Raw genomic sequence first — 26,427 nt, 5'->3', positions numbered from 1 at the left:
CATCCCAGCCCTTTCCATGCTGTAAGAACAATACAAATACCTTTGTTTCCCCCTATTTTGCATCATGTCAAAAGTCTCATGTGAAAGCACCATGTCCTCACTCCCTTCCAATTTCACACATCATCCAGTTTGACTTCCCACCCAATTTCCATTTCGAATATCGGTGTAACATGGTCAAAACCCTGGTTTCCAGATCCCAGCATTAGCTTTGGGAGCATCCCTCCTCCCCAACAGGGTGTGAAGAAGATGACAATGTGTATGTCACCACTGAAAGACTACTAGACATGCTGAAGAACCTCTGGAAGACCAAACATTGAGATAGGAAGGGCTGGACAGGCACACCTGGCTGCAACTCACAGCAATGGCATGTTGAGTTTAAAGAAACATCTTCCAGTTGTTCACTGCCAGCTTCGCACATCGCACCACCCTGCAAGACCCTTGGTCTATACTGAAGCTGAGGGCCTCCATAACCACTGAAGTCCATGAGCTAGGCTTTCCAAAAGCTGACCAAAAGTGCTACCAAGACTTCAGATGTGAATAGAGGTACCAGCAGAAGCTCAACTAGAAAAACATCCTCTAAGCCAACACATGTGCTGGAGTTTTCTGAGGGTTTCCAGCTCTCAGAGCAGCCAGTGAGAGACAAATCACAACTGGCCAGAAAAGAGAAACCTCTTTTTCCACCGTGGACAAGGATCAGCACATTAGTTAGCTGCCCCAGAACAATCAAGAAGGGGAATCATGGCAAACGGGGCTGGGGAAAACCTCAAAACCCATCCAATTCAGCCCATGCTCTGGGGCAGGATCAAGCAATGGACCTTTGCATCTCTCCTGAAGGCCAGCTAGCTTTCTGGAGATGCTAGAGGCAGTTGATGGCTGAAACAACCTGTTCTGTCACCCCAGAAATCAGACTGGCAGAATGCAGCAGACCCTTCCAGCCTTGTGGGTTATCCAGAGCTGCAGGAGCATTTCCACGAGACACAATAAAATCACCTCTCCCCTTATAGCATCCTGCACCAAGCTTTGTTCCAACGCCACTGCAATGCCGCAGCGCTGCCAGAGGCTTTTACCCCACCGATGGAGGAAAAAGCACAGCAACTTTCAACAACAGCATCTCCCTGGGCTCTCTGCACGACGATGCTGCCGAAACTTGTCCCAGCTCCCGGGAGGGTACATGTGGTTTTTCTTGTGTCCTCCCTCCGCCGGGCTGCTTGCCAACACATCCCTCCCCGGGAATCCTCCGTGAGAGTTGCCATAGCTACTGGCCGACACCGCGACAAGCTCGACTGAGAGTGGTGCGTTCATCCCCTGGATGCTCTGGGTACCTGGCAAGGAGGCTGTCACCCAGCCGTGGCATGTCAACGCCATGCAAACCCAACCCAGGGCTTTCCATACCTTCACAGGATCTCGCACTTGCAACCTCGGATCTTTCCTTTCTTCCCCCACCTCAGACCTTCTGCACATCCATTTTATATCTAAATAACAAGAGCACAAAGCATGTTCCAAGTCTCGATCTGCAACCCAGCATGCTGGCCTCCACAAATCCAGCAAAGTGGAAAAATCAGACCTTTGCAGCTAATTCTGCCCTTAGTTTTAGGAACTTCAGCGATAGAGTTTGCCCTGTTGCACTGGCAGTGACACGTGGCTCTGGCTGCAAAAGAGTTTGCAAGATGCTGAGCATTCTTTCAACCTCCCACTGGGGCTTGGGAGCTCCACAGTCAAAGTAGATGTGAGAAAAGAAAGAGACGCCCCTTCGGAGTGAAATGGCACCCTGAGGGCACCTGCAGCTCCTCCTTGAAGGTCTCAGCCCATAAACCAACCATCAGCCCCACTGCTGCCCAAATCTGGGAATGGCACCAGTCAGGGTTCACGTCCCTGCCTGTGTTTCCAGCCCATCAGAGCATGATGCAGTGATTGCTTTCAGGCAACTCTGCCTGCCTGAGAGCAGACGCACAGCCTCCTTCAAGGTGAAAGGCAAAGTGAAATGTGGGAGGAAGCCTGAAGCTCAGCAGTCAGGGCTGAGCCTGAAGAATTTCCTCCCCCTGCACCTGGATAACCTCTCCTCTTGCCATTTACCTGGCACCCAGACACAAAATTGAGATTTTTTTACTGCAACCCACTGGCCTGGCCAGCTCCAATCTTCCCAAAGCCAAATTTTTAGCTGGTCTAATTGGATTTCTGGAAAACCCAAACTGTCCAGCTCTCCATAAATGTGTGCTTTCTAAGATGTCTGCTTATCTTTGCTTTGGAAGAAATAGATTGGATTCCCCCTTCTTTGGGAGACGAACTCTCTGCCCATCTTCCCCTCCACCTGTGTGGCCACAATACTTTCTCTAGCTGATTTAGTGGGAAGGAATTAGGAGAAAAAGTACAAAATGGAGGAAAACATTAACTAATTCACCTAATAATTAATTGCACTTAAGCATCATTTAATTGACAGCTAGCCCTAACACACGGGAGTCCCACAAGAAGCATATTGCTCATACCTTGTGCAAGAGGAGCGAGATTGGGATGAGCATGGGGAAGAAAATCTGAGACATCAACTCCAAGGCACGAGCTTTTAATCCTGAGAGAGAGCAGGGATCCTGCAAGAGGACAGAGTTCTGAGGGAACTGGCGGTGTTTAGTCTGGAGAAGAGGAGGCTGAGGGGAGACCTCATCACACCCTAAAACTCCCTGAAAGGAGGGTGCAGAGAGAGGGGATGAGTCTCTTGAGCCAAGGAACCAGTGCCAGGACAAGAGGGAATGGCCTCAAGCTGCGCCAGGGCAGGGTCAGACTGGCTCTTAGGAAGGATTTCTTTGCAGAAGGGGTTGTTGGGCGTTGGAATGGGCTGCCCAGGGCAGGGGGGGAGTCCCCATCCCTGGAGGGGTTGAAGAGTCGGGCTGACCCAGCGCTGAGGGAGGAGTTGGGAACAGTCAGGGTGAGGTTCATGGTTGGACTGGAGGAGCTTCAAGGGCTTTTCCAACCCAGATGATTCTGGGATTCTGTGACATGCTGGTCCTGCAGGGCTTTGGGGAGAGGAGGAGAGCTGCGCTGGGCTTTGGGCTCAGCTAAGACCCCTGTGCCAACCCCAGCACTGTTGGGAATAGCCCTATTGATTTCTACGAGCAGAATAACCTTGCTATTTGCAGTTAATAAATAGCTCCACTCCAGAAGGCCACTGTTTTCTTTAAACACCCTCATTTTTATTCCCCTTCTGAGCTGGATAAGCAACAAAGCACCTGCAGAGCCCCATGTACCTTCAACCCTTTCAAAGAGCCACAAAAGAAAAGCAGCAGCCAAGCAACATTAGCAGGGCACCAGCGACCTTGCAAAGTATTTCAGCGAGAAATCTCTGGCCACTTTCCAAGACGGCACCTGCAAGGTTGGGCGGATAAACACCTTGCAAGAGCTAATTGACATGGGGAAGATGTTGCCACGCAGAAGAAAGCCGACTGCATTCAGCCGGAGTCCTACAGATGGATGCGGAGCTGTCGGCAGCCAGTCCATGGCTCACAACAGCCTGGATTTCCTTGCCCATACAGTGGAGATGGAGTAACCAATGCCTAAATGGCATTGCATTTTCATTTATGGCTCTGTTTTGGTATTTCTAGAGTTAAAACCAGATGAATGTAAAGCCTGGTGTTAAGCAACCACACACCAGCCAAACAGCAAGGCTTTACAAATCTGCTGGCAGCAAGGACAAGCTGGGAGATGCTTTGATTAATGAAGTGATGAATAAAAATCTTCACCGGGGATATTATTTTGTGCTCCTGAACTGCAGCCTGGAAGAGAGACCCTGGCGAGTCCCTGCAGGTGGAGATGGATGGGGATGTGGGGTCCCTGGGCTGTACCCCAATGCCAGCCCACCCCCTGCATGGGGCACGCTGCTCATCACCTGCTTGTTTTGCACCACACAGCACTGTCCCCAGCTGCACATCCCAGGTGGGCTGTGAAGCAGGAATATTTCCTTCCCTGCTCCACTGCACAGCTGTGTAAAGTGCTTCCTAAAACAAGCTGCTCCCCTAGGACCACTGGTTAAATTCCCCTCTTCAAGGTGTCTTTTTGTGCAGCTGGCATCCTCAGGGACAGGGACCATATCCTCACCCCCAGGAAATTCTGCTTGTGTTACAGGAGCTGCAGTGATTTTTACCATGGGAGCCAGCCCCCTTCTTTCCAGGCACGAGCAGCACATCATTTCAGACAACCCACCCATCAACCTCAGAACATCCCTCAAATGCATCCTCCTTTGCAAAACTGAATTACAGCCCCAACAAAAATTAAAAAAAAAAAAGCAAAAAAAAAAAAAAGCAGCCTCCCCACCTTCCCAGCACCAAAACACCCTGTTTTATAGTCTCAACATCACAGCTTGCAGCCAGCTCCCCAAAGCAGCAGAATTCTCTCCGTACGCACACCGTGTTTGCAAAGCACTGTGGGGTCCCTTCAGGTGAAGGCACCGTTTGAGCAAAAGGAGTTATTAATAGAAAGCAAAATGTGCTCACTACATAACACCTGCAATGTCGGACTTGGAGAGACAAGTTGGAGGATAAAGCAGTAACTTAGTGAACAGCTTGGTTTGTGTGTGCGTATGTGTGTGTATATATATATATACAAAAATATAAAGGACATCAGAAGGTTATCCACAATGCTGAGTTATAAATCAAGAGAAATAAAACTTCCGTCCTATAAAACCTTCCTAAAACTGCCTTCCCCCTCCTGCCTGGTGCTGCTGGCCATGCTAGCAGGACAGCATCCATGCTCCTGCCCTGGCGCAGCAAGGCTTAGCTGAAGATATCAGCATTAGTGCTGTGAATACATTCAGCTAAGAGCAAGGAAAAGCAGGATTGACGTGGGACAGAGTGCAGAAGTACTTTGACAGTAAAGGCTTGTTCAGCTGGTAGGAGACAGGAAAAGCAAAGTTCAGGCTCTGAATGTAAGAGAAGACAAATTTACGATGGCTGTTTGTGATTTATTTGGCAAAGGAAAGACAGGGAAAGTCCTGGTGTCTAAATTATCTGATCCCTCTCCTCTTCTCTTTATTTATTGTGTTACAGCATAGCTGGAAGCCGCCAAAGGAAAGTGGGGTCTGCTCTACAGCATCTGCTCCTGCATCCAGGAGAAGCTGGTGGTCTAAACAGACATGGCAGTGACCAGAGGGGTAGAAGGAGAGATATTTGACATGTCCTTTGATAAGATAACTGACTTAACAGACAAAAGAAATGTGGAAATCTATCTGGTTGCAGTAAAGCATTTGATACAGGGCCATGTGGGAAATTATTAATTAAGCCAGTGAATATGAATATCAGCGCAACGAGAAACTGGGCAAGGGAAATGACCGTGATGAGCACTGAAAGGCTGAGTTGCAGCCTGGAAGGAGGTTAGCAGTGTTTAACATTTTTAAGGTTGACTTTGGCACAAAAAAGTAGGGCAACACTGATGAGACCTCCTAACAACACGTTATAGGCAGCACCAATACGGAAGAGGATCAGGGTATCACAGAGGAAGAAAGGGATTGACCTTGACTGCCATGTTCAGAATGGGATGAAAATTATTAGTACTAAATTCTAGGCTCGGTACTAATCACCAGGATATTTTGCTATGGGATGGGAGCTCCAAGGATGTAACTGCCTAAGAAGGAGAACAACATGGAGGTCCTGGTTACCATAGGGTGCGGGATTCATAACGCATCCGTGATGTCCACAAACAGGACATGTGAGTCTCAGTAGAAATGGGGACCTCAGCTCCAAAGGACAACATCTGTGTTTAAGAACGAGTCATTCCATCTAGGAAGAGTGAGAGAGAAATGGTTGCTACAGGGAGTAAAAAGGAAACTAAAAAGCTTTGACTTGCTCGCCACAGAGTCAAACGATGTCGTACAGTACTTGGAGACACTGAGCAGTGACCTCCAGATAGGAGAAAAGCACTAAGTAACCCAGTGCCAACAAAACAGCAAACTATAGCCTGTCCATTGACTCAGACTGGAAATGAGATGATGTTGCAAACCATCAGAGACTGAGGTCCTGGTACACCCTTCCAGCTGGCATCGTGCAAGTAAAAATTCCCTAGTTTTCTGAGACAGAGCCTCAGGGTGTTACTTGTAAAGACTAAACAACAAACTAAATAATTGGACTTACTGGTTCAGAGGGTCCCATCCAGTCCCGTGTGCCTAAAGGTCCCTGCTGAGGTGACACAGCTGAGCAGGAGCAGAGGACATTGAGGAGCTCAAGTACATTGACTCCATCACCTGAATGCCACCTCTATCTCTTCCTTCTGCTCAACCTCGTCCTACAGCATGCACAGCCCAGGTCCAGCCTGCACACAGTCAAAGCCGCAAAATTCGGTACCACCTACACTGCTGAGCAGCTCCCAGTTGGCTTTTGGGGCTGGGTATTGTCCATCTTAATAAGAGTGCAGGAAATATGTTGGCAAATACTCCAACTTGGAGATAATACCAAGTATCTCCAACTTGGAGACAGTACCAAGACCCTTTCTCAGTTGGTGGACTATATCCAGAGGAGATCAAGATGCAGAGCGCGGCAGGAGAGCTGACTGTCTGCAACACCTATCTCCATCCTCTTCGTGTCTTAGTAAATACAAGAGTTTCCTCCACTCGTGGTTATTACACGCTCACACTCATATCAGCAGAGGTCGTGTCTCCTCCTGCTGCTAAAGGTACGTGTCAAGTAACTGCTGAGCCAGAGCTCAGCCTTAGCCAGAGCTGCTGAACACCCCTTTGAACAGCCTTTTCTGGATGGAAGAAAACATCCTGCCCCTTTCCTCCTAGCTGAAAGCAAAATAGGATCCATTTACCCACATGGGTTACTTCAATGACATTGTCATCCAAACGGGGAGTTCGTAGCTGAAATGACACTGGGAAATTAAATCTGCCCAGGAATGTTCTCTGGGGCTGAAGCCTGGGATAGCCCACACTCACACTATTAAACCCCTTTAATCCTCAAAACAAGGTGGTTGCACCCAAGCTGCTTGCTGGGATCCATTCTTGGCTCATACCCACACCCAAACCCAGCCTGGGAAGCAGGCTGAGGACCGTTTCAACAACTGAAGAGTGTAAATGATCATGTCCCCATGCCTGGGAACATGTCCTGGAACTGTTTAATTTACTAATACAGACCCAGCCTATGGATAGGATCTGAAATTTCAGAAGGCAATGGAAAATTTCCCACCAAGTTTGGCAGATCTGACAGTATGAGCGGTGTTGCCGGGTGTCTCACCAAGGTGGGACATGTTCTCCACTGGAGATTTTTAAGAATAGGTTAGATAAAATCAACCTGGTGTGGTCTAGATATATCATCCCCTTCCCCAGAAATGGGATGCGGACCAGATGATCTCAGGAGGTCCTTCCAGCCCTCCATTTCCACAACTATAATGATGGACCATGAATTCCCTGCCCCCCTGTAGCTTGCTCCAGCCCTCCTGTGTGGACACCCCTCCCTAAATTATCTCCTCTGTATCTCAGAAAAACACACAGCAAGTCTCCAGCACTGACTCATTCATCTCTATAGCTACTACAAATTCTCATTTGCTCCACATCTTTAGTACCTCCAGGGCTTGAGATGAATGACAGAACATTAGCAACAGGCAATTCATTAATACTAGAGGCAGTCCAAAATTTTCCATTGAAGCCTTTCTTGTTTTGTTTCCGCTGATAGGAAAGGAAATTGGTAGGGAAAAAAAAATAATTGCTTTGCTAAAGAAAAGATCTCTTTTTCGTTGAAACCTAGGTTTTGCAATATTATTTCTTTGGGGAAAATTCACCTTAGTAATCATTTTGCCACTCTGCAAAAGGGGTGAAATTTCCCCTTTCCCTTTTATATCTTTTTTCTTCAGGGAATAAAGGTAACAAAAGGAGAAGAATGCAAGACAAAGAAGGAAGAAACCCACCCAGAAAACACCTAATTCTAACATTTTTCCATCATTTTCAAACAAAAATGGAAAACATTCATTCATTCTTTCATTTTTGCCAAATGTGCTTCTAATTGTTCTGCTTCCATGGGCAAACACCACTGTCTGCACATTCTATCACCTACTCCCTCTGCTCCCAGACCCCCAGGGTCAACACCAGCCCCCTCTATCCTTCGGCGCAGTGGGGAGAAGAGATCTGCCCATGCCTTCCAGGAGTTCAGGAGGCACAGTCCCCTCCCAAGCACTCGAGTACAGGGGTCATCAGGGCCACCTCTGTGCCCAATACAGATAAAACCCCCAATGACATCACCAGATCCTCCATGAGACACCAGATCATTGAACAAGAAAAGGCTCCGTCCAGCAGCAACAGCTTTCCATGGAGCTGAAAACCCCCAGGCTGGGTCCTGACTCCTATCTAGAAGTCAGGTCAGGCACATAAACCTCGTATTCCTACTCGCTGAAGGATGCCCCGGTCCTTACTTGGTCCCTCAGGGTCCAGAGGCCACCACGAGAAGCAGGACTGAAGAGAAGAAAGGGGTGAAGGGAGATGCAACCTGCCCCTGTAGCGCTGCTTTGGGGAGGGAAACTGAGGCAAGAAGCACCTCAGTGCTGGAAACCTCTGTCACACCCAGTCACAGCGGTGGCTTCCAGCACCTTGACCCCAGAAGAACAGCAAACAGGAGAATGTTGCCCCAGAGCTGCACCCTGACCCAGCACAGATGCACTGTGGGGGCTCAGGTAGGTCACGCAGCACCGTTGCCTCAGCTTCCCCACAGCTAAAGAGGTGAACAGTCACAGGGCACTAACTGGCAAGCAGATGCCATCATGCATGACTCAATCACCTTCAAACCTACTTGCTGTCAATGGCTTCAAACCAGATCTTGCCATGGAAGTCGCTTCACTTTTGGAAACCATTAGAAATGAAGACATCTTCCCACTGTTTCCCCTGATGGCCAGGGGAATTTATTTGGGCGTAAATACATAAATAAATCCTATATAAAAATAAATATTTAATAAATGTATATAAATAAAATGATGAGTAATATAAAGACAAATAATATAAAGATGAATAATATAAATAAACCCTATTTATTCTGTAGGATCTCTGGGCACAGGCAGTCTCTTGCAGTCATGCACAGCCCTGCCGTAACTGCTCTGGTCTTGCTGAAGGCTTCTGGGCTCGAACATTAATGTAATCAAATCATCCATCCCTTGGGCTGGGAGTAGCCTCCATCCTCCATATCAGAGAATCACAGAATGGTTTGGATTGGAAAGAACCTTAAAGATCATCCAGTTCCACACCTCTGCCATGGGCAGGGCCACCTTCCACTAGCCCAGGTTGACCAAAGCCCCATCCAACCTGGCCTTGAACCCTTCCAGGGAGGGGGCAGCCACAGCTTCTCTGGGCAACCTGTGCCAGGGCCTCACCACCCTCACAGGGAACAATTTCTTCCTTAGATCTCATCTAAATCTGCCCTCTGTCAGTCTAGAACCGTTACCCCTCATCCTATCACCATGGCCATCACTGCCAGGCATCACCTCTGCTCTGTAGCTTCGGGCAGACCTGGAAGGAGGCCACAGGCACATGGTCTCCGCGATATTAATTTGTCTTGGCATAAAGAGGTTACACCAAGAGAAAAGGGAATTCCTCCCTTTAGCACAGACTTCCCTGATGACCTTGGGCGAGTTGTTTATCCCATGCTCTGTTCCCTCACCTGGAAATAATACTCAGGGGAACAGAGCGAGTTTAAAAACCATTACTGGTGTGCTCTTCGGTTTCACTAAGGAATTGTTTCCCAGCCTTGGAGCATCACATTACGCTGATTTGCAGCGGTGGCAGAGGGCTGTAAGGGAATCTCCCCCTGTTCTCTGCTGCCAACAAGCCTTCATCCACGCACAAGCCCAGCAGAGGCCATGGAGGACAAGCCCCAAGTGAGCCATCCTTGCTCCTCTCTAGCAAAAGGTCACTAGAAGATAATTTAGGCTGCTGGGTGACCCAAAAGTTTGCCCAAATAGGCTGTGGAGTCTCCATCCTTGGAGATGTTTGAAACCCACCCAGTAGGGACTCCTGTGAGCAGCAAGGTTCTTGACAGTAATAAGGATTTGGAGAATTTGGCTTTTAAAAAGAACCCAAACAATAAACAACTTTAAAAGATGCCTAATTTGAACAGAAAACGCGAACAATTAGCCACAACATCACTTATGCATTAATGAAGAGGCGCTTATGTTCCAGGGCTGAGCATCAGAGCAAACACTTCTCTTGCAATATGCTGCAAGGAAGAAAAGCGTGGAAGTGGGAGAGCAGATAAGGACATAAGGGGAGAAAGAAGCCCTAAGGGTGTCCTGAAAGCTGAGGAGCAACAGAAGGAGAGCTGAAGCCTTCAAGTTCCTCTTGGGTTCAACATCTGAGCTGACCCAACCCCTTTGCTTGGGGAGGAAACCCAGCACAGTCCACCCTGCTGCGACGGTGGCTGTATGAATTTGCTGGAGCAGACAGGAGGGTGAGCAATCTGCATTTAAATATGTAAATAAATAAGTCTGATTATCCTTTGCACCAGTGAAAGAGAGCAACACAACAGCTCTCCAGCTCTAGGAGAGCTTTCTGCTTTAGTCCTGCCATCGCTGACATAAGCCCAGATCTTGGAAGATGACCAGACAAAAAGCTGAGTCAAAAATCACAGCTGGCCAAAACAGATGACAGGACTGTGTCACTTCTGGAAAATCCTTTCCCCACACCCTCCCTCCCTGCAAAACAGAGACCCTGAAAATCCCTGGCCATTTTCTCACATCTCAGCCAACCACCGCTGTTGCACCTGGATGCACCTGAGCCCACAGCATCACTCACATCCCCAGCAACAGCCAGAGCTGATGCCGAACTAGAGCAAAAATCAAAATCTCACTGCTTGAACTGTTTCCCACCCAGGGACATGGGAAAGGAGGCGAGTGCCAGCTCTGCCGTGCCACACAGTCACCGGTGGGACAGAGGGGTCAAAACCCAGCTTCATTTTAAAGCTGCAGGAATTTACTACCTGTTTGACGGCAGGGTGTCACCTCTAAACCCCCCTGGGGAAGCAAATCCATCAATATTGTAATGGCACAAACACTTCAGCATTCACACGGGTAGAGGGAGAAGCAGAAAGGCCGCGATGACACTTTGATCACAACAAACCCCAGCTTTGCTCTCCGCCACCTCCACCCCGGCCTCGGTGGCCGTGGGCTCTGCCAAGGAAAGCTCTGGAAAACACAATCGCAGCAAACCCTCCTTGCACATGGAGGCGCAGGGCAGCCACCCCGTCACTTTTGTTTTGCATTCCCAACACATCCGACCCCTTCACCCTGAGAGAAACAACAGCAGCAGCTCGCAGCAAGGAGTTTCGTGCTCCGAATCCCAAACGGGGGTCTCTTCCTGGGGTTAAATAAGGGCACCTCTTATTGATGGGGGGACACAGACACACTGAGGGATGTGCCACCCCCAGCCGCGTCGCGTTAAACATGGCAGCATCCGAAGGCTGCCCCACCCAAGCGGCCTAGGACGTGTGTCACCCGCATCCCGACGCGTCCCCAGGATGCTTTGTCTTGGGGATGCTACGGGCTTGGGGTGTTTCAGGGGAGCCTCCTGCGCGTGGGGCACCCCACTCGCGCCTGGGACCCTCGGGGTGCTGGTCCTTTGGGTTGGCCGCCCCACGGCAGCCAGGGATGCGCTGGGAAAGGACCAGCGGCAACTTGGACATCCCGGGGAAGGGACCCAAACCTCCCTCTGCCAAAAGCCAAGGTGGTGGGTGTCTCTGAATTTTGGGATGCTGGAGGGATGCGGGGGACGCACGCTCAATCCTTCTGCAAACCCACCCAATAAAAAGCCCCCGTGTATTCAGTACCTGCACAGCACCTACCCACGCCCCAACAACACCCAGAGAGGTGGGGAATTTTAAGGACAGCCCCCCCCGCCCCGGGCAGATCAGCAACACCCCCCCCCCCAAAAAAAAAAAAAAAAATTTCAAAGCCTTATTCGCCCAGCGCCCAGGGTGGGCTATCCCTCCCGGGGATGGGCAAAGAGGGGAGCGGAGAGGGGCTGGCGAGGAGCCGGCGGGTTGGGGGTCGGGATGGGGGTGTGTGTGGGGGTCTCTCACCTGTAAGACGAGCTGACCCCCGCCGCCACCTCCTCCTTGATCTGCCTGTTGAGAGCATCGGCGGCCGCCCTGCCCCTGCCCGCGTCCGGCGGCTGCCCGCCCGCCTCCTCCGCCTTCTTCCTCCCCTTCTCTCTCCCATCCCCGGCCCGCACCCCCTTGGGCTGCTCATCCTCCACCTCGGGGTCTTCCTCCTTCTTCTCGGGGAGACCCTTCCGCCGCTTCTCCTGGGCTGTTTTCTCCGGGGAACCGCGGTCCAGGGCGAGGACGGGGGAAGGTCCCGGTTTGGGGATCCAGGGGTGGTCCCCCCGTTTGGGGATGGGCCAGGCACGGAAATCCTTCTGGTACTGCGTCTCCTTCTCGAAGGGGGTATCCGAGGGCTGGTACTCGCTCTTGGGTTTGCAGCTCGGCTCCGGGCGTTGCACCTTCCAGGGCTTGTAGTCGTGTCGCATCACCGAGTCGGCCGGGGGAGAAGCGTGCGGAGCCGGGCCGGGCCGGGCAGGACCGGGAGCCGGTTCCCCCCCACCTCCTCCTCCTCCTCCTCCTCCTCCGCCCCCCGCCTCACCGCCCGGCTGGGTATCGATGGGAGCGGCGGGGCGCGGAGGATGCGCGGGGGCGGTGGGGTGCTCGGTGGCCTCCGAGTATTTGGTGAAGACGAGCGGGACGGCGATGTCCGCCTTGTCCAGCTGGTTCCAGAAACGAGCGATGCAGCAGGCGCGGGTGATGCAGGGCCACGCCATGGCGGCGGCGGCGGCGGCGGCGGCCCCCACCTCCCCCCCACCACCCCGCGCAAGGAGCGCACCCGCACCCCGCGGCCGCAGCGCAGGGACCCGCGCAGGGCAGCGCAGCGCAGGGACGCGCGCAGGGCAGCGCAGCGCAGCCCGCCCCGCCCTCGCCGCACCGGAGGGGGCGTGGCCTCGGCGGACGGGGGCGTGGCCGGGGCGGGGGCGTGGCATCGGAGGATGGGGCGGGGCTTGGCGGGTGGGGGCGGGGCTTGGCGGGCGCGGGGGAAGGGGGGAGTGGGGGGTGTTGCACACACGTGTGAGCACACACATGCACACGCACAGGCACATACACGCACACACGTAAGACTCCCGTGCATGGATGCACACACATGCACACACACATGTAAGACACGCCCCCGCATGCCTGTACACGCATGCACACACACAGAGGCACGCACATGTAAGACACGCCTGTGCATGGAGATGCACATGCATGCACACACACATACAGACACATGTAAAACACGCCCGTGCATGGATGCACACGCACCCACAGGCAACACACATGTAGGATGCCCCTGTGCATGGATGCACATGTATGCACACACACAGAGGCACACACACGTAAGACACGCCTGTGCATGGATGCACACGCGTGCACACACATGTACACACACATGTAAGACACTCCCGTGCATGGATGCGCACACACACACACACACAAACATAAGACACGTCCCTGCATGCCTGCACATGCACGCATATGCACACATGCGCACACACACATGTAAGACACGCCCGTGCATGGATGCACATGCACACTCAGGCACACACACATGTAAGATGCACCTGTGCATGGATGCACACGTATGCACACACACATGCACACAGACACATAAGACACGCCTCTGCATGGATGAACATACATGCACACACACACGCACACACACACATAAGACACATCTGTGCATGGATGCGCACACATGCACACACACAGAGGCACACGCACATTCAAGACGCACCCATGCATGGATGCACACACATGCACACACATGTACACACACATGTAAGACACTCCCGTGCATGGATGCGCACACACACACACACACAAACATAAGACACGTCCCTGCATGCCTGCACATGCACGCATATGCACACATGCGCACACACACATGTAAGACACGCCCGTGCATGGATGCACATGCACACTCAGGCACACACACATGTAAGATGCACCTGTGCATGGATGCACACGTATGCACACACACATGCACACAGACACATAAGACATGCCTCTGCATGGATGAACACACATGCACACACACACGCACACACACACATAAGACACATCTGTGCATGGATGCGCACACATGCACACACACAGAGGCACACGCACATTCAAGACGCACCCATGCATGGATGCACACACATGCACACACATGTACACACACATGTAAGACACGCTCGTGCCTGCCTGCACACACATGCACACACACAGAGGCACACACACGTAAGACACTCCCGTGCATGGATGTACACACATACACACACACACCAAACGTGAGACACGCCCCTGCATGCCTGCACATGCACACACACGCACACACAAGCACACATGTGCACATACACATGTAAGACACACCTGTGCATGGATGCACACACATGCACACACACAGAGCCACACACACGTAAGACACACCCCTGCATGGATGCACACACACGCACAGGCACACACACATGTAAGATGCATCTGTGCATGGATGAACACACATGCGCACACACACACATGTAAGACGGCTGTGCATGGATGCAAACAGATGCATAAGCACACACAAGCACACACGTGTGCAAAACACACCCATGTATGATGCACACACATACACACACGTAAGACATGCCTGTACATGGATGCACACTCATGCACAGGCAACACACACGTAAGATGCACCTGTGCATGGATGCACATGCACGCACACACACGTGCACACACATGTAAGACACTACCGTGCATGGATGCACACGTATGCACACACACACAAACATAAGACACATCCATGCATGCCTGCACATGCACGCACATGCACACACGCGCACACACACGTAAGACACGCCGATGCATGGATGCACACACACGCACAGGCACACACACATGTAAGATGCATTTGTGCATGGATGAACACACATGCACACACACACACGTAAGACGCCTGCGCATGGATACAAACAGATGCATAAGCACACACAAGCACACACATGTGCAAAACACACCCATGTATGGATGCACACACATACACACACACGTAAGACATGCCTGTACATGGATACACACGCACACACACATGCAAGATGCACCTGTGCATGCACGGGCACACACATGCCTGCACACACACATAAGACACACCCGTGCATGCCTGCACACACATGCATACACTCAGAGGCACACACACATGTAAGACACACCCGTGCATGGATGCCCACGCATGCACAGGCACACACCTGCACATACGCATGTAAGAAACGTCTATACAAGCATGCACACGTGCACAGGCAGACACACACGCAAAACACTCCCATTGCATGCATTCACACACAGGCACGCACACACGCGTGCCCACATGCAGATATGCACACATGCACACACGTGTACGATTGCATACATGCACCGACACACACACATGTGCACATGCATGCACATACACAAGCGTGCACAGATGCATGCATGCAGACACACACATGCGCACAAAGGCATGACAGCACACGTGGACACGTGTCCACACACATGTACATGCACACTCAATGTGCACACACACCTGCATAAACACACATGTACAAGGTCACACACACCTGTACATATATGTGCAACACATGTGCAAAGACATATGTGAACAGACACACATGCATGCACATATGTGCACATGCACTTTCACATACATGTATGCACACTCACACCTGCACACACATGTGCAGGCACATGAATGCCAACACACGTGCAAGACACATGTGCATGCACACACCTGCATGCATATATGTGCGCATCCACACGCGTGTGCACTCAGACAGGTACACACACCACACACACACACATTTGCACAGACACATGCACATACACAAACATGTTTGTACATACATGTACGTACATGTGCATACTCACACTTGCACACACACCTGCACACAGATATGCACATGTATGTATGCACACACATGCATTCACATGCAAACACATGCATGTACACTCACACCTGTACACACATGCACAAATGCGTGTACACGGACATTGTAAAAATGCACCCACGTGCAAACATGTGCACACAGATGCACATGTACATGTACATATGCACACACATGCACGTTCCCACCTGCATGCACATGCATGTGCACACATGCATACACGAGACATGCACGTGCGCACACGTGGAAACACATAGACACATGGACAATCACACATATGTACATACATACACACAGATGTGGGCACACACAAATGTATGCATGCAGGTGCACACACGTGCGCATGCACACACATGCACAGCTGCACACCTTCACACACACACGTGTGGACAATCGCCTGCACACCCAGATTCATGCACACATATGTGCACACGCATGCACACTAATACGTTCACATTTACACACACTCACATACATGCACCCACTCAGACACACGTGTGCATACACATTTGCACACACCCACCCCCTCACACATGCAAACAAACACGCAAGCTGGCACATTGGCGTGTATTCACGTGTACACCAGCACACACACGTGTGCAACATACACAGACACACTCGTGCACACACAAACACGCCCTTGTGCATGCACACCCCCCCCACATACAGATGTGCCCTCAGATGCACATACACACACACGTGCATGCACACACTTGCACATAGATGGACACACATGCACACACACACACGCAGCTATTTGCACACACGTGTACAGGCACACACACATTCTTACACACACACGTGCACGTACACCCCTGCGTGCACAGATACACACAGACATACAGATGTGCAAGCACATGTGTGCCCACACACACCCCGCGCGTACACACGTGTGCACACACACATGCACAAACGCCCGCACAGATCCCACAAGCTTTGCACTGCCAACCCACTGAACCCCTTTCCCCTCTCCCTGTCGGGTTTTTAGGGATAAAGCCAAACGCACACACGCGTGCACACCCATGCACACACACACATGTAATTATTTTATTTTGGCTGGGTTTTTTTCCATATTTCTTTGCACCTGCAAAACCAAACCCCCCCCCCCCCCCCCCCCGCCTCTTCTGCTGCAAGGCCCAGCCGACAGCTGCCTCTTAACTCCTATTCCCTGAGTGGATTCACACCCCAGATCCCACCCTGTACCCCACTCCTCGCCCTCCTTTCCATCCTCACCTCCACCTTCTCCCCTCCAACCTCCCTCCCTCCCTGCCCGCATCTTTCTCTTTATTCTCTGAACCCAATAAAGTCCATTTTCAGCCTAATTGTATCCACCTTCTCGTCTACCCACATGAAGACGACCCCAGACTTGAAGCTATCAGGTCTTCAGCAGCGTGGCTGCACTGCCAGAATTCCCACTGGGAACATATTTCAAAAAAACCCAAGTGATCCTGGTGCCTCCAAAATCCGTGTCCTCAAATACTGAATTACAACAAAAAAAACCCCAAACCAATTCCCACCAGGCAGCAACTGCAGCTGCTGGGAGTGCCGTGAAAAGCAGGATTACTCCTGCTGGGATTGTTTCTTTAATCCAAGGCTTTCCACCCCTTTGTTGAGTCTTGGACCCTGAGGGTTTTTTTGCTTGTCTTTGCCTTGATTTTCTTAATTTCATTTCTTACCTGTAGGTAAATTTTATAGAAAATATAGTAAATTTTAGTAAATTTTATATAAATTATAAACCCATTTTATAGGTGGCGTTGGAGCCCTCGCTGATAATGGCTGAAGGAAAGAGCTGCCTTTGGGGAAAAGAAAAATATAAATTGCAACTAGAGGTGTCTATACCAGGCATTGCTTTGTCCACAAGGATTATATCATCCCTAATCTTCCATCCAGTGCAATTAAAAGGGGTAATTATAAATAAAGATTTAGGAAGCTCCTCAGTATCTCCCAGGTTGGGACCAAGCCCATTTTCTGGGGCATCAACGCATCACATACTGCTTTTGTAAGTATGGTGCGTGCTGCTTCGCACCCACGATAGATGTGCTGATCTCTGTTTAGGCTGACTTTTTACCCTTAAACCAGTATTATAAAGGCACGTGGCTCTTGCGGCACTGCACTTCCCCTTTGCAGAAGATGAAACCGTTGTCAGATCATCCAGGTCATGCAGCAAAGGTGGGATAGTTGTCCCCAAACTGCTGGTGTCATACCCCAGCCCTGTATTTCCATGCTGCTTTCTGCACAGGATGATGGCAAACAGCTTTTCCCATCCAATAGACTGTGGTATTTAAAAAAAAAAAAAAAATATATATGGCAACAACAACACAGAAAACTGGAAGAGCATCACCCCACAATGGTGACCTGAGGTCTGCAAGGAAGACGCGCAATCGATTGCAACGGGATCAAGCTTGTTGGCTGATCAACCTCAAGGATGTGTTTATTTTTAAATACTCTCTGTAATTTCATTTATTTCAAAGCTGCCACAGTGATTTTTGAGGGTGTAAAACCCGTCTTGGTCTGAGATCTGAAGCTGCCAGAGGCCATTTACATGCTTGAGTGTTTCCTGCAGAAAACATTTTGAATTGCATCCACCTTGCTGTTTCGGGGTTTGCTGAACTAAGAGCTATTAGTGTAGTTAATTGCCCTTAATATAATGGGGAGGTAATATATGAGTGTGTTCCTGGTGGGTGCGAGCCCCTGTCTGGTGTCCCAGCCCTGCATGCCAGGGTTTGCACAGCACACAGAATCACAGAATTGTCTAGGTTGGAAAAGACCTTGAAGATCATCCAGTCCAACCATCAACCCAACATTAACAGTTCCCAACTCCACCAGATCCCTCAGCGCTGGGTCAGCCCGACTCTTCAACCCCTCCAGGGATGGGGACTCCCCCCCTGCCCTGGGCAGCCCATTCCAACGCCCAACAACCCCTTCTGCAAAGAAATCCTTCCTAAGAGCCAGTCTGACCCTGCCCTGGCGCAGCTTGAGGCCATTCCCTCTTGGCCTGCTGCTGGTTCCTTGGCTCAAGAGACTCATCCCCCCTCTCTGCACCCTCCTCTCAGGGAGTTGGAGAGGGCCATGAGGTCTCCCCTCAGCGTCCTCTTCTCCACACTAAACCCCCCCAGTTCCCTCAGCCGCTCCCCATCACACCTGTGCTCCAGACCCTGCACCAGCTCCGTTGCCCTTCTCTGGACACGCTTGAGTCATTCACCTTGCACCCATTTGGGGATCATGAATTTGCACGTGCACAAAGTGGGTTTGAACCTTTCTCTGAGCTTCCCTCACCTGCAACGTCTCACCTGAAACGCTCGGTCACGCACTACCCATCTTTTTTTAATTTATTTATTTTGTAAGAAAAGACATGGGCAAAACTGCTCTGTGAGGTTTTGCAGCGTCAGGAGACTCTTGCTGTTCTGCAGATACCAGGCAGACCTGGACAGAGTTAGAAGCTGCAGAATGAATAAAATTGCTTAGCATCTCCTGCAGTGAAACATATAGTTATATATAAATCTTGAAGCATGGCCGCTCATTCACTTTCAGGAATCAGCTATGGAAATAATTTAATCGCTTACGTCAAGTAAAATCCATTAGCTCTAATCAGCCAAATTGATTTGCTGGCTGCAAACCTCTCTCTGAGAGGATGGGAGTTAAATAAATAAAAATGTCTCTGTGTTTAAATTACAGGCACTGCAGCAGAAAGCAGGAAGAGCTTTCTCCTTCTCCAGCATCTTCTGGGAAAAGGCCACAGCTGAGTGTGATGCCATGTGGTGGGACGTTGGCCTTGGGGATGGCCAAGGACATGGGTGTCACTCGGCATCGGACTACCAGTCTGGGGCACAATTCTGCCCAGAACTTTGCATGATGCTAAGGGCACCATGGTGGGGTGCAAACCAGAGCAAGCCTGATATTTTGCAGCACCCAAAATCACCACTGACTTTGGGTAGACCCCAGGCAGCGGTTCCCTGTCCCATCCATGCTGGGATCCACTGGTGTGGGGGCAGGAAATAGCTCCAAGCACCCCCCATGTAATGATAACCAGGATGGTTTGGGAGCTGAGTAATAGGGGACCTGGTGAATCTTCTCCCGGCATCCTCAGATGAAGCCAGGATGCCTTTCAGTCACGCTTAAGCTACTGGAGACCACCCTGGGGCAGGTTTGATTGTCTCTCCTGCATTTTATGACAGTGTGAAGACCATGCTTACCAGCTAGACGATGCAAGTGTATGCTGCCACCAGAGGAACTTGCTCAGATTTATGTTTTTCTCTGCTAGATGTAGATGTGTTGATGAAGAGGGATTGGCTTGTTTTCTCGGACCACCAACTGACATCTCATCATGTGCTGTCCATCCACATTCTCCCCTTCCCGCCCTGTACACATTTATCCACCAATTATTGTAGGAAATAATGTTATGGCATTGTAGGAATGGTGCGGCAAAGCTCAGTGCAAGACCTTATAGGAGGGGAAGGTGGTTTTATTTAGAAAAAAAACCTCTATACAGTGGTAGCCATCTCAAAGGGAGGCACCTGGTTCCTGGCTAAACACTGACCTCCCCACGAGTGTCAGAGGAAGGGGATGGCAATTTATCCCATTTTTCCCAGGAGATCACCAACAAGAGCTGTAATGAAGTGAAAATGAATAAAAAAATCATAACAAGGTGGGGCTGGTATAAGCCCCGTATCTCCTTTGGAGCCTTTCTCCTCCATTATAGAGGGACCCTGGACATCAGCTTCATGGGCTAAAGGTAGGTGAGTCTCCAGCTCCAAAGCTAGACCTGGACTACACCTGGAGACCCTCTGGTGAAGTGTGTTCAACTCCACACTACCCAGTCAGATGAAGGAAAGCTCTATTTACCTATATTTATCTTCAACAGCACTGCTGCCTCTGTGTCCTTGTCCTGGCAGGGTTGTCCCAGGCACTCAAAACAGCTTTGCAGGTGTAATCTCTGCACCAGATGCTTGTCTGAATTGCTCCTGTCCCCAACATGCATCACCAGGGACAAGAGAACGTGACAACAGCGTGAGTGGCAACTTATAGGGGATTTCTAGTGGCTTCTCAAATTTTAAAACATTTTATAATCACACACAACTGCCGGGAACAAGGATCTGCCTGGAGTGTTCTTGCTTTCCTTGTCAACTTTGTTTATGATTCATGTATGTTGGGAGAGTGCTTCAAGGCCAAATGGGATGGGAGCCAAAGAAAATCCATATCAGAGTGCTGCATAAAGAGAATAATTGAAGTGCATGAAAAGAAGAATTTGACTAATAATTCAAGTGCTCTGAAGGACATGAAATTCTGTAACGAAAATCACTGGTGTAACACAGCCAGATTCCAGAAGAAGTGATTTTGCAACAGGTGGAAGGGGGAGTAAAAACTGAAAGACCGTATTTTGAAAGAATTTGCATAAAAAAAAAAAATAGCAGTAAGCAGAAGTGGTCTTCTCCCACACCCATGCTCTTACCCAAAGCTGGGGACTGACAAAGATCAAGCTTGGTGCAATGGTATCACAGAGGTTTGGTGTGGTGGGAAGACCCCCAGCAAGAAGGACCTCACAGGGGAGATACACCTACTGCTGGTGGAGTGATGGGTCAGCAAGGAATGAGACTCAGAGAAAACGCTGGACAACTACCAAAAAGGTACCTTCGGTTTCCTTCTGATAATTTTACCCACTGGAGGGGAAATTAGTTTGGTGGGAAGCTCTAGGAGTACATGTGAATGACTGAGAAGCTTTAGGGAAAAAAAGAGGGTTATCTATGATTGGAAGAGAGGAGCAGTGATCTGGAGAGAGCTTCTAGCTCTTCTGATGGGGCAGCAAGTCCCGTAGCCTCTACGTGTGGTGGGGCTTCAACAAGGGACTCGACAAGGAGCCACGACCAACTTCTTCTGGTAGGGCAAAGCAGGACCAGCTATGCCATGTCCTGGCTTCCCATACATGTCCCTTGCATGCGTCCCTTCAGCTCCTCCATGTTAGGCCTTCTCAGCCCTGGTCCTGGAGCATGGCCAGGTCTCCCTGTGCAACTTGCTCCACTCGTGAAGTCTCGTGGGCACGCCCCACTGTGCTGACTTGCAAAGCTCGGTGACTTTCAAAGCCTACAGCTTGGTGACTCAGGGCTTTATGAGTTACCCAGAGATGGACATTGATCAACTGAGTCTCGCAAGGGCCACTGATAAAGGGATTACAGAGCACAACCTATTGAGGGATTAAAGGAACTTAATGTTCCCAGACTAAACACAAGCCATAGGAGGTTGGATAAATTACTATAAATACCTGAGAAGGGAAAAGCCAAGGAGAAGGTAGTTGGAGTTCTATCATGGGCCACATGTGTGTGAGTGCCCTAGTATGTTAGGAAATAAGGAGAAATGGTGAGAAATTTACAAAAAATGGAGAAAAGGGAGGTTTAAAAACCATGGAGGTGAGAATTAAGCAACAAGGGTAAATTAAACAGCAGCAAAATTTCCCAGGAGGTGCTAACGTGGGACTTGTAGGGATTGTTAGTGATCAGTGCTGGGCAGTCCCAGCGGTCACTGCCATGCTTACGATGACAGCTCAGCAATGATTTCTCATCCGATGCTCCTAAGGAGAGCATTCACCCTCATCTATCCACAACTGAAACACAAATCAACAAAGAGAACAAAAGGAAAATGCAAAAGGGACCAAAGAAACATGCAGCTGCAAGAGAAATTAGATGGGCCTTTTTGTGGGTAGGTCTGTCCCGATCCAATGTTGGGGGAGGTTTGATCCCAATAGCGAGATTAAGACGAGGTCAAATGCCATACACCCAAACCAGTTTTTATTATTAAAAGCGAAGAGGGGTAACGATAGGACAGAGTGGAAGGAAAAGACAGAAATCAAGCAAGCATGCGGAATAGAGTTGCAAGAATAGTCACCACCATGGATCCAGCAGTGTCCCATTGGTCCTCAGTCTTCAGTTCTTTGGTGGTGGGTGCACATGAAGCAAAGTTTTCTGTTGCCTTTTAAGTTCATCGTATCAGCTGATTAGCATATCTGCCCACCTTTAGGGTTTTTTTTCTCTGGTCCCACAGGTTTTTGCTGCAGAAATGCTGGCCTCTTATCAGTTCATTAGCAATGCATGGATGGTGTCTGTCATATGTGATAGATTCACAAATGGCTACACGATGGAGCCACTGATAAACATTTGGTTTTGCTCAGTCCATGTCTCCCCCTTTGAGGCTTATCTAAGGAGTTTGACAATGCAGCTGCAAGGATGTGGGGGGTGGATCCTTCAATACACTCCTGCTTCCTTGGGTGACATTCCTTAGACTAATCCAAAGGCGGAAGCTTGTCCTTGAGGTTTGCACAGACACAAGCAAGCTTTGAGACAGTCATTTGACGTTTCAGTCTCTCACAAGGTCCTACCATGCAGATGTTCATCTAAGGGCCAGTGAAGTTTTCTCCATTGTTACCATTGCTCTCAAATAGCAAATCGTCACTCATGTCCTGACAGGGAGAGGTTGAATGACTTGCTGAAAGCTACAAGGAAAGCCTGGAATAAATCTGTGTCTTCTCATTTCCCAGTAGAAATCCTCCCCATCCCATATAATCACTCCCTCCCCGAGCAGGCAAGATGGGGATTGTGATACTACAAGGACAGACGCGATGTAAGATTACACCCATAGCATGTCTCCTTTCTAGAGAAAGGACACTGCAAGGCATGGTGGTCCCCCACAGACACAGCAGGATGACCCTTCACCTCTCCATTTCCCGCCCAGACCCATGTGAAGTCACTGTAAAGGTAAAGTCCTTCTTCCTATTTTGACCTGATGGGTTTTATAACAGCCTAGCTCCATCATGAGGTTGGTTTTTGGTTTTGATTCTATTTTAGTCCAATCCTCAAACATGATCCCATGACTATTAAGAGTTGTGAAGGATGTTTGAACAGTAGCAAGACCCTTTAGTAAGGATGGGGTTGACCATGATGAGACCAGGACCTACCTGCAAAGCAGTGACTGCCAAAATGTAGACAGTGCCAGGAAGAGAGATCAAGAGGAAAGGAGCAGAGCAGGACAATGTGACTGGCAAAGAGCAAGGTGAGACCTTCAGAGATGGCTCCCTGCAGAGAAATGAGTCTGTCTGAGGCTTGGGTGTAGTCTGAGGTGCTGAACTGGGCCAAAATAGGCCTTTCAAGTTCCTGCCCCTCAACCCTCCTGTTAGATTAAAGTCTTCCTTGGAGAGGTCCAAACACTTGCAGAAAGCAAATTGTCTCTTTCTGAGTTAGACAGCTAAAATAAGTTAGATAAATCCATGGTGGAGGTTTGTGTTCCCTGCTGTGACTCTGAACGGATCCTCAGCTGCGTAGTCTGGACCTCAGCATCCAACATTTAGATGCTGAAAACCAGGTGAGATCACAGAGCCTGGATGCTCTTTGGATGGAAGGGGTTTCTGGGGTCTCTGCTCCAGCCCCCTGGTCAAAGCAAGGCCTACAAGATCAAGTTGCTCATGGTCACGTCCAGGTGAGGTTTGACTGTCTCCAAGGATGGAGATTCCTCCCTGCCCTCAGACTCCTGTTCCAGGGTTTGACCAACAACATGCTTCCTTGTATGTTACAGGAATTTCTTTTGTCTCAGCTTGGGCTGTCATCTCTTGTCCCATCACTGGGCACCTCCGAGTCTCTGTCTTCTCTCTACCATCCCAGCAGGGAGCTGCAGAAAGCTGTATAAACCCTCTTTGCCATCACTTCCACTGTGCATACCCAGCTCTCAGCCTCTCCTTGCACAGCCCAAGCTCTAGCCCTGACCATCTTGGTGGCCCCACTGATTCACTACCATCTGTCATGTTCCGTCTGATACTGAGGAGCCCAATCTGGATCCAGCTCCAAGATGGGATGAGGGATCACTGCCCTGTGGGCACTAGTAAGGTGAGGGTGAAAACAAGCCCTGTCTGAAGCCTGGGAGACCCATAAAGTTTTCAAGGACAAGAAATATTAGGAAGCATTTCTTTACAGAACGGGTTGTTAGGTGTTGGAATGGGCTGCCCAGGGAGGTGGTCGAGTCCCCATCCCTGGAGGTGTTTAAGAGTCGGGTCGACATAGCACTTAGGGATATGGTGTAGTTGGGAACTGTCAGTGCTGGGTTAACGGTTGGACTAGATGATCTTCAAGGTCCTTTCCAACCTAGATGATTCTGTGAAATATATTGACCATGGTTGCTTTTTTCTTCATTTGCAAAGTGTCAGAGGAGGGTGAGGATATAGGGGCCCTGAATGCTTTCAAGGTGGGGAAGGATCAACTCGGGGCTGGATGAGGTCTGTAGAGCCTGAATGGCTTCAGGATATCTGTCAGCACTCGCTTCTACCTCTTGATTCAACTGTCTGTTGGTAGCCAAGACCACCAGGTGCATAAGGCTGACCTGGGTAGCAGGATGTAGGCTGTAGAGATCCGTGCTCAGTGTTTGGGCATGTCACACACTGCTTAGCTAGTTTAGTACTTCAGAGACACAGGTCTGCTCTTCCCTAATACAAACCTCAGATTTTATTTTATCTACACACAGCAAGGAGATGCATCTTTCTCAGCTCCTCCTGACTGTCTAGAAATCTCTGATCCCTCTCTAATTTAAGCAGGAGATTTCAAAGCCCTCCATAAGTACGTATTTTTCTCTCCTGATTTAAGGTAAAGCAAATTGCATATCCACAGCAGAGCAGGACATAAATATTTATTACCCAACTGAGCCTTGCTTCACTCCTTGGTCAGGTCTTCCAAGGATCTGGCTCGTTCATAATAAATCCAGAACATTGTCATAATAAGCCACAAGCAAGGAGCTGGGACTCTTTGTAATACCACTGCTCAGGGAACCATCAATACAACTGCTCCAGGGCTTAGTCTGAATTTTCTGGGAGCAGGAAATACTTCCCACATGTCCGGGTGTCCTCAGGGCTCAGGTGTGACCCTTTGCACTAGCAAAAAACCAAAAGAACTCCCTGGGATGGCTCAGCTCCAACAAGGACAAGACTGCAGGATGGAAAACACCTTGAAACATCATCTCTGGGCCAGGGATGTCCCTGCAAGGACTTTGTCTTTCCTGATCCCACCATGCACTCCCCCTTCCCTGACCGTGCTGGGGGCTGCACAGCCCAGAAAGAGCAGAAGCCCTGGACCTGCAGATCTCCTCACAGCAGTTTGGAAATTTCTGGTCACCAGGAAACATCTCGTCTCCAGGCAACAGAGCCGAAAGAGTTAAAAGCCTCCTTTGCTGCCTCAAAGCAGACAGGGTCCTGACATTTGTAGCAGAAGACAAAGGACAGGGAGAGATTCAAGTGAAATCTAAGCCAGTTTCAACTCAAAGCAACTGGTGTCTTTAAGAAAAGAGCCCTTGGGGTTTTACCAGAGCCCTGTTGTTTCTAGTGACTCTGGAAAATGGAGTCTAACAGATGTAAACTCCTCATAGCCCAGCGTCTTCCTAGGGCCTGACAAAGAGGAGGGATTATTTTTCAGCTAACACCTCTGATTTGCTTTTGCCAAGGGTTGTTTTTAGTTTTGTTCTGTAATTCTTGGCCGTGGTGACCTTGG

General features: G+C 49.8%; 1 protein-coding gene across 2 annotated transcripts in view; it reads right to left on the bottom strand.

Moving 5' to 3' along the window:
* MAP6 (microtubule associated protein 6) overlaps window positions 1–12,839 on the bottom strand; it is a 44,887-nt gene extending 32,048 nt beyond the window's left edge. For both annotated transcript variants that reach the window (XM_074816507.1, XM_074816508.1), the window contains exon 1: window positions 12,027–12,839. In XM_074816507.1, the coding sequence (XP_074672608.1) occupies window positions 12,027–12,763 (737 nt within the window). In that variant the 5' untranslated portion in view covers window positions 12,764–12,839. The remainder of the gene's footprint in view (window positions 1–12,026) is intronic.
* Window positions 12,840–26,427: the final 13,588 nt, after the last annotated feature.

Source organism: Strix aluco, chromosome 2, assembly GCF_031877795.1.
Source record: "Strix aluco isolate bStrAlu1 chromosome 2, bStrAlu1.hap1, whole genome shotgun sequence".
NCBI classification, from domain to species: Eukaryota; Metazoa; Chordata; class Aves; order Strigiformes; family Strigidae; genus Strix; species Strix aluco.
This window is presented reverse-complemented; position numbering and strand designations above follow the sequence as displayed.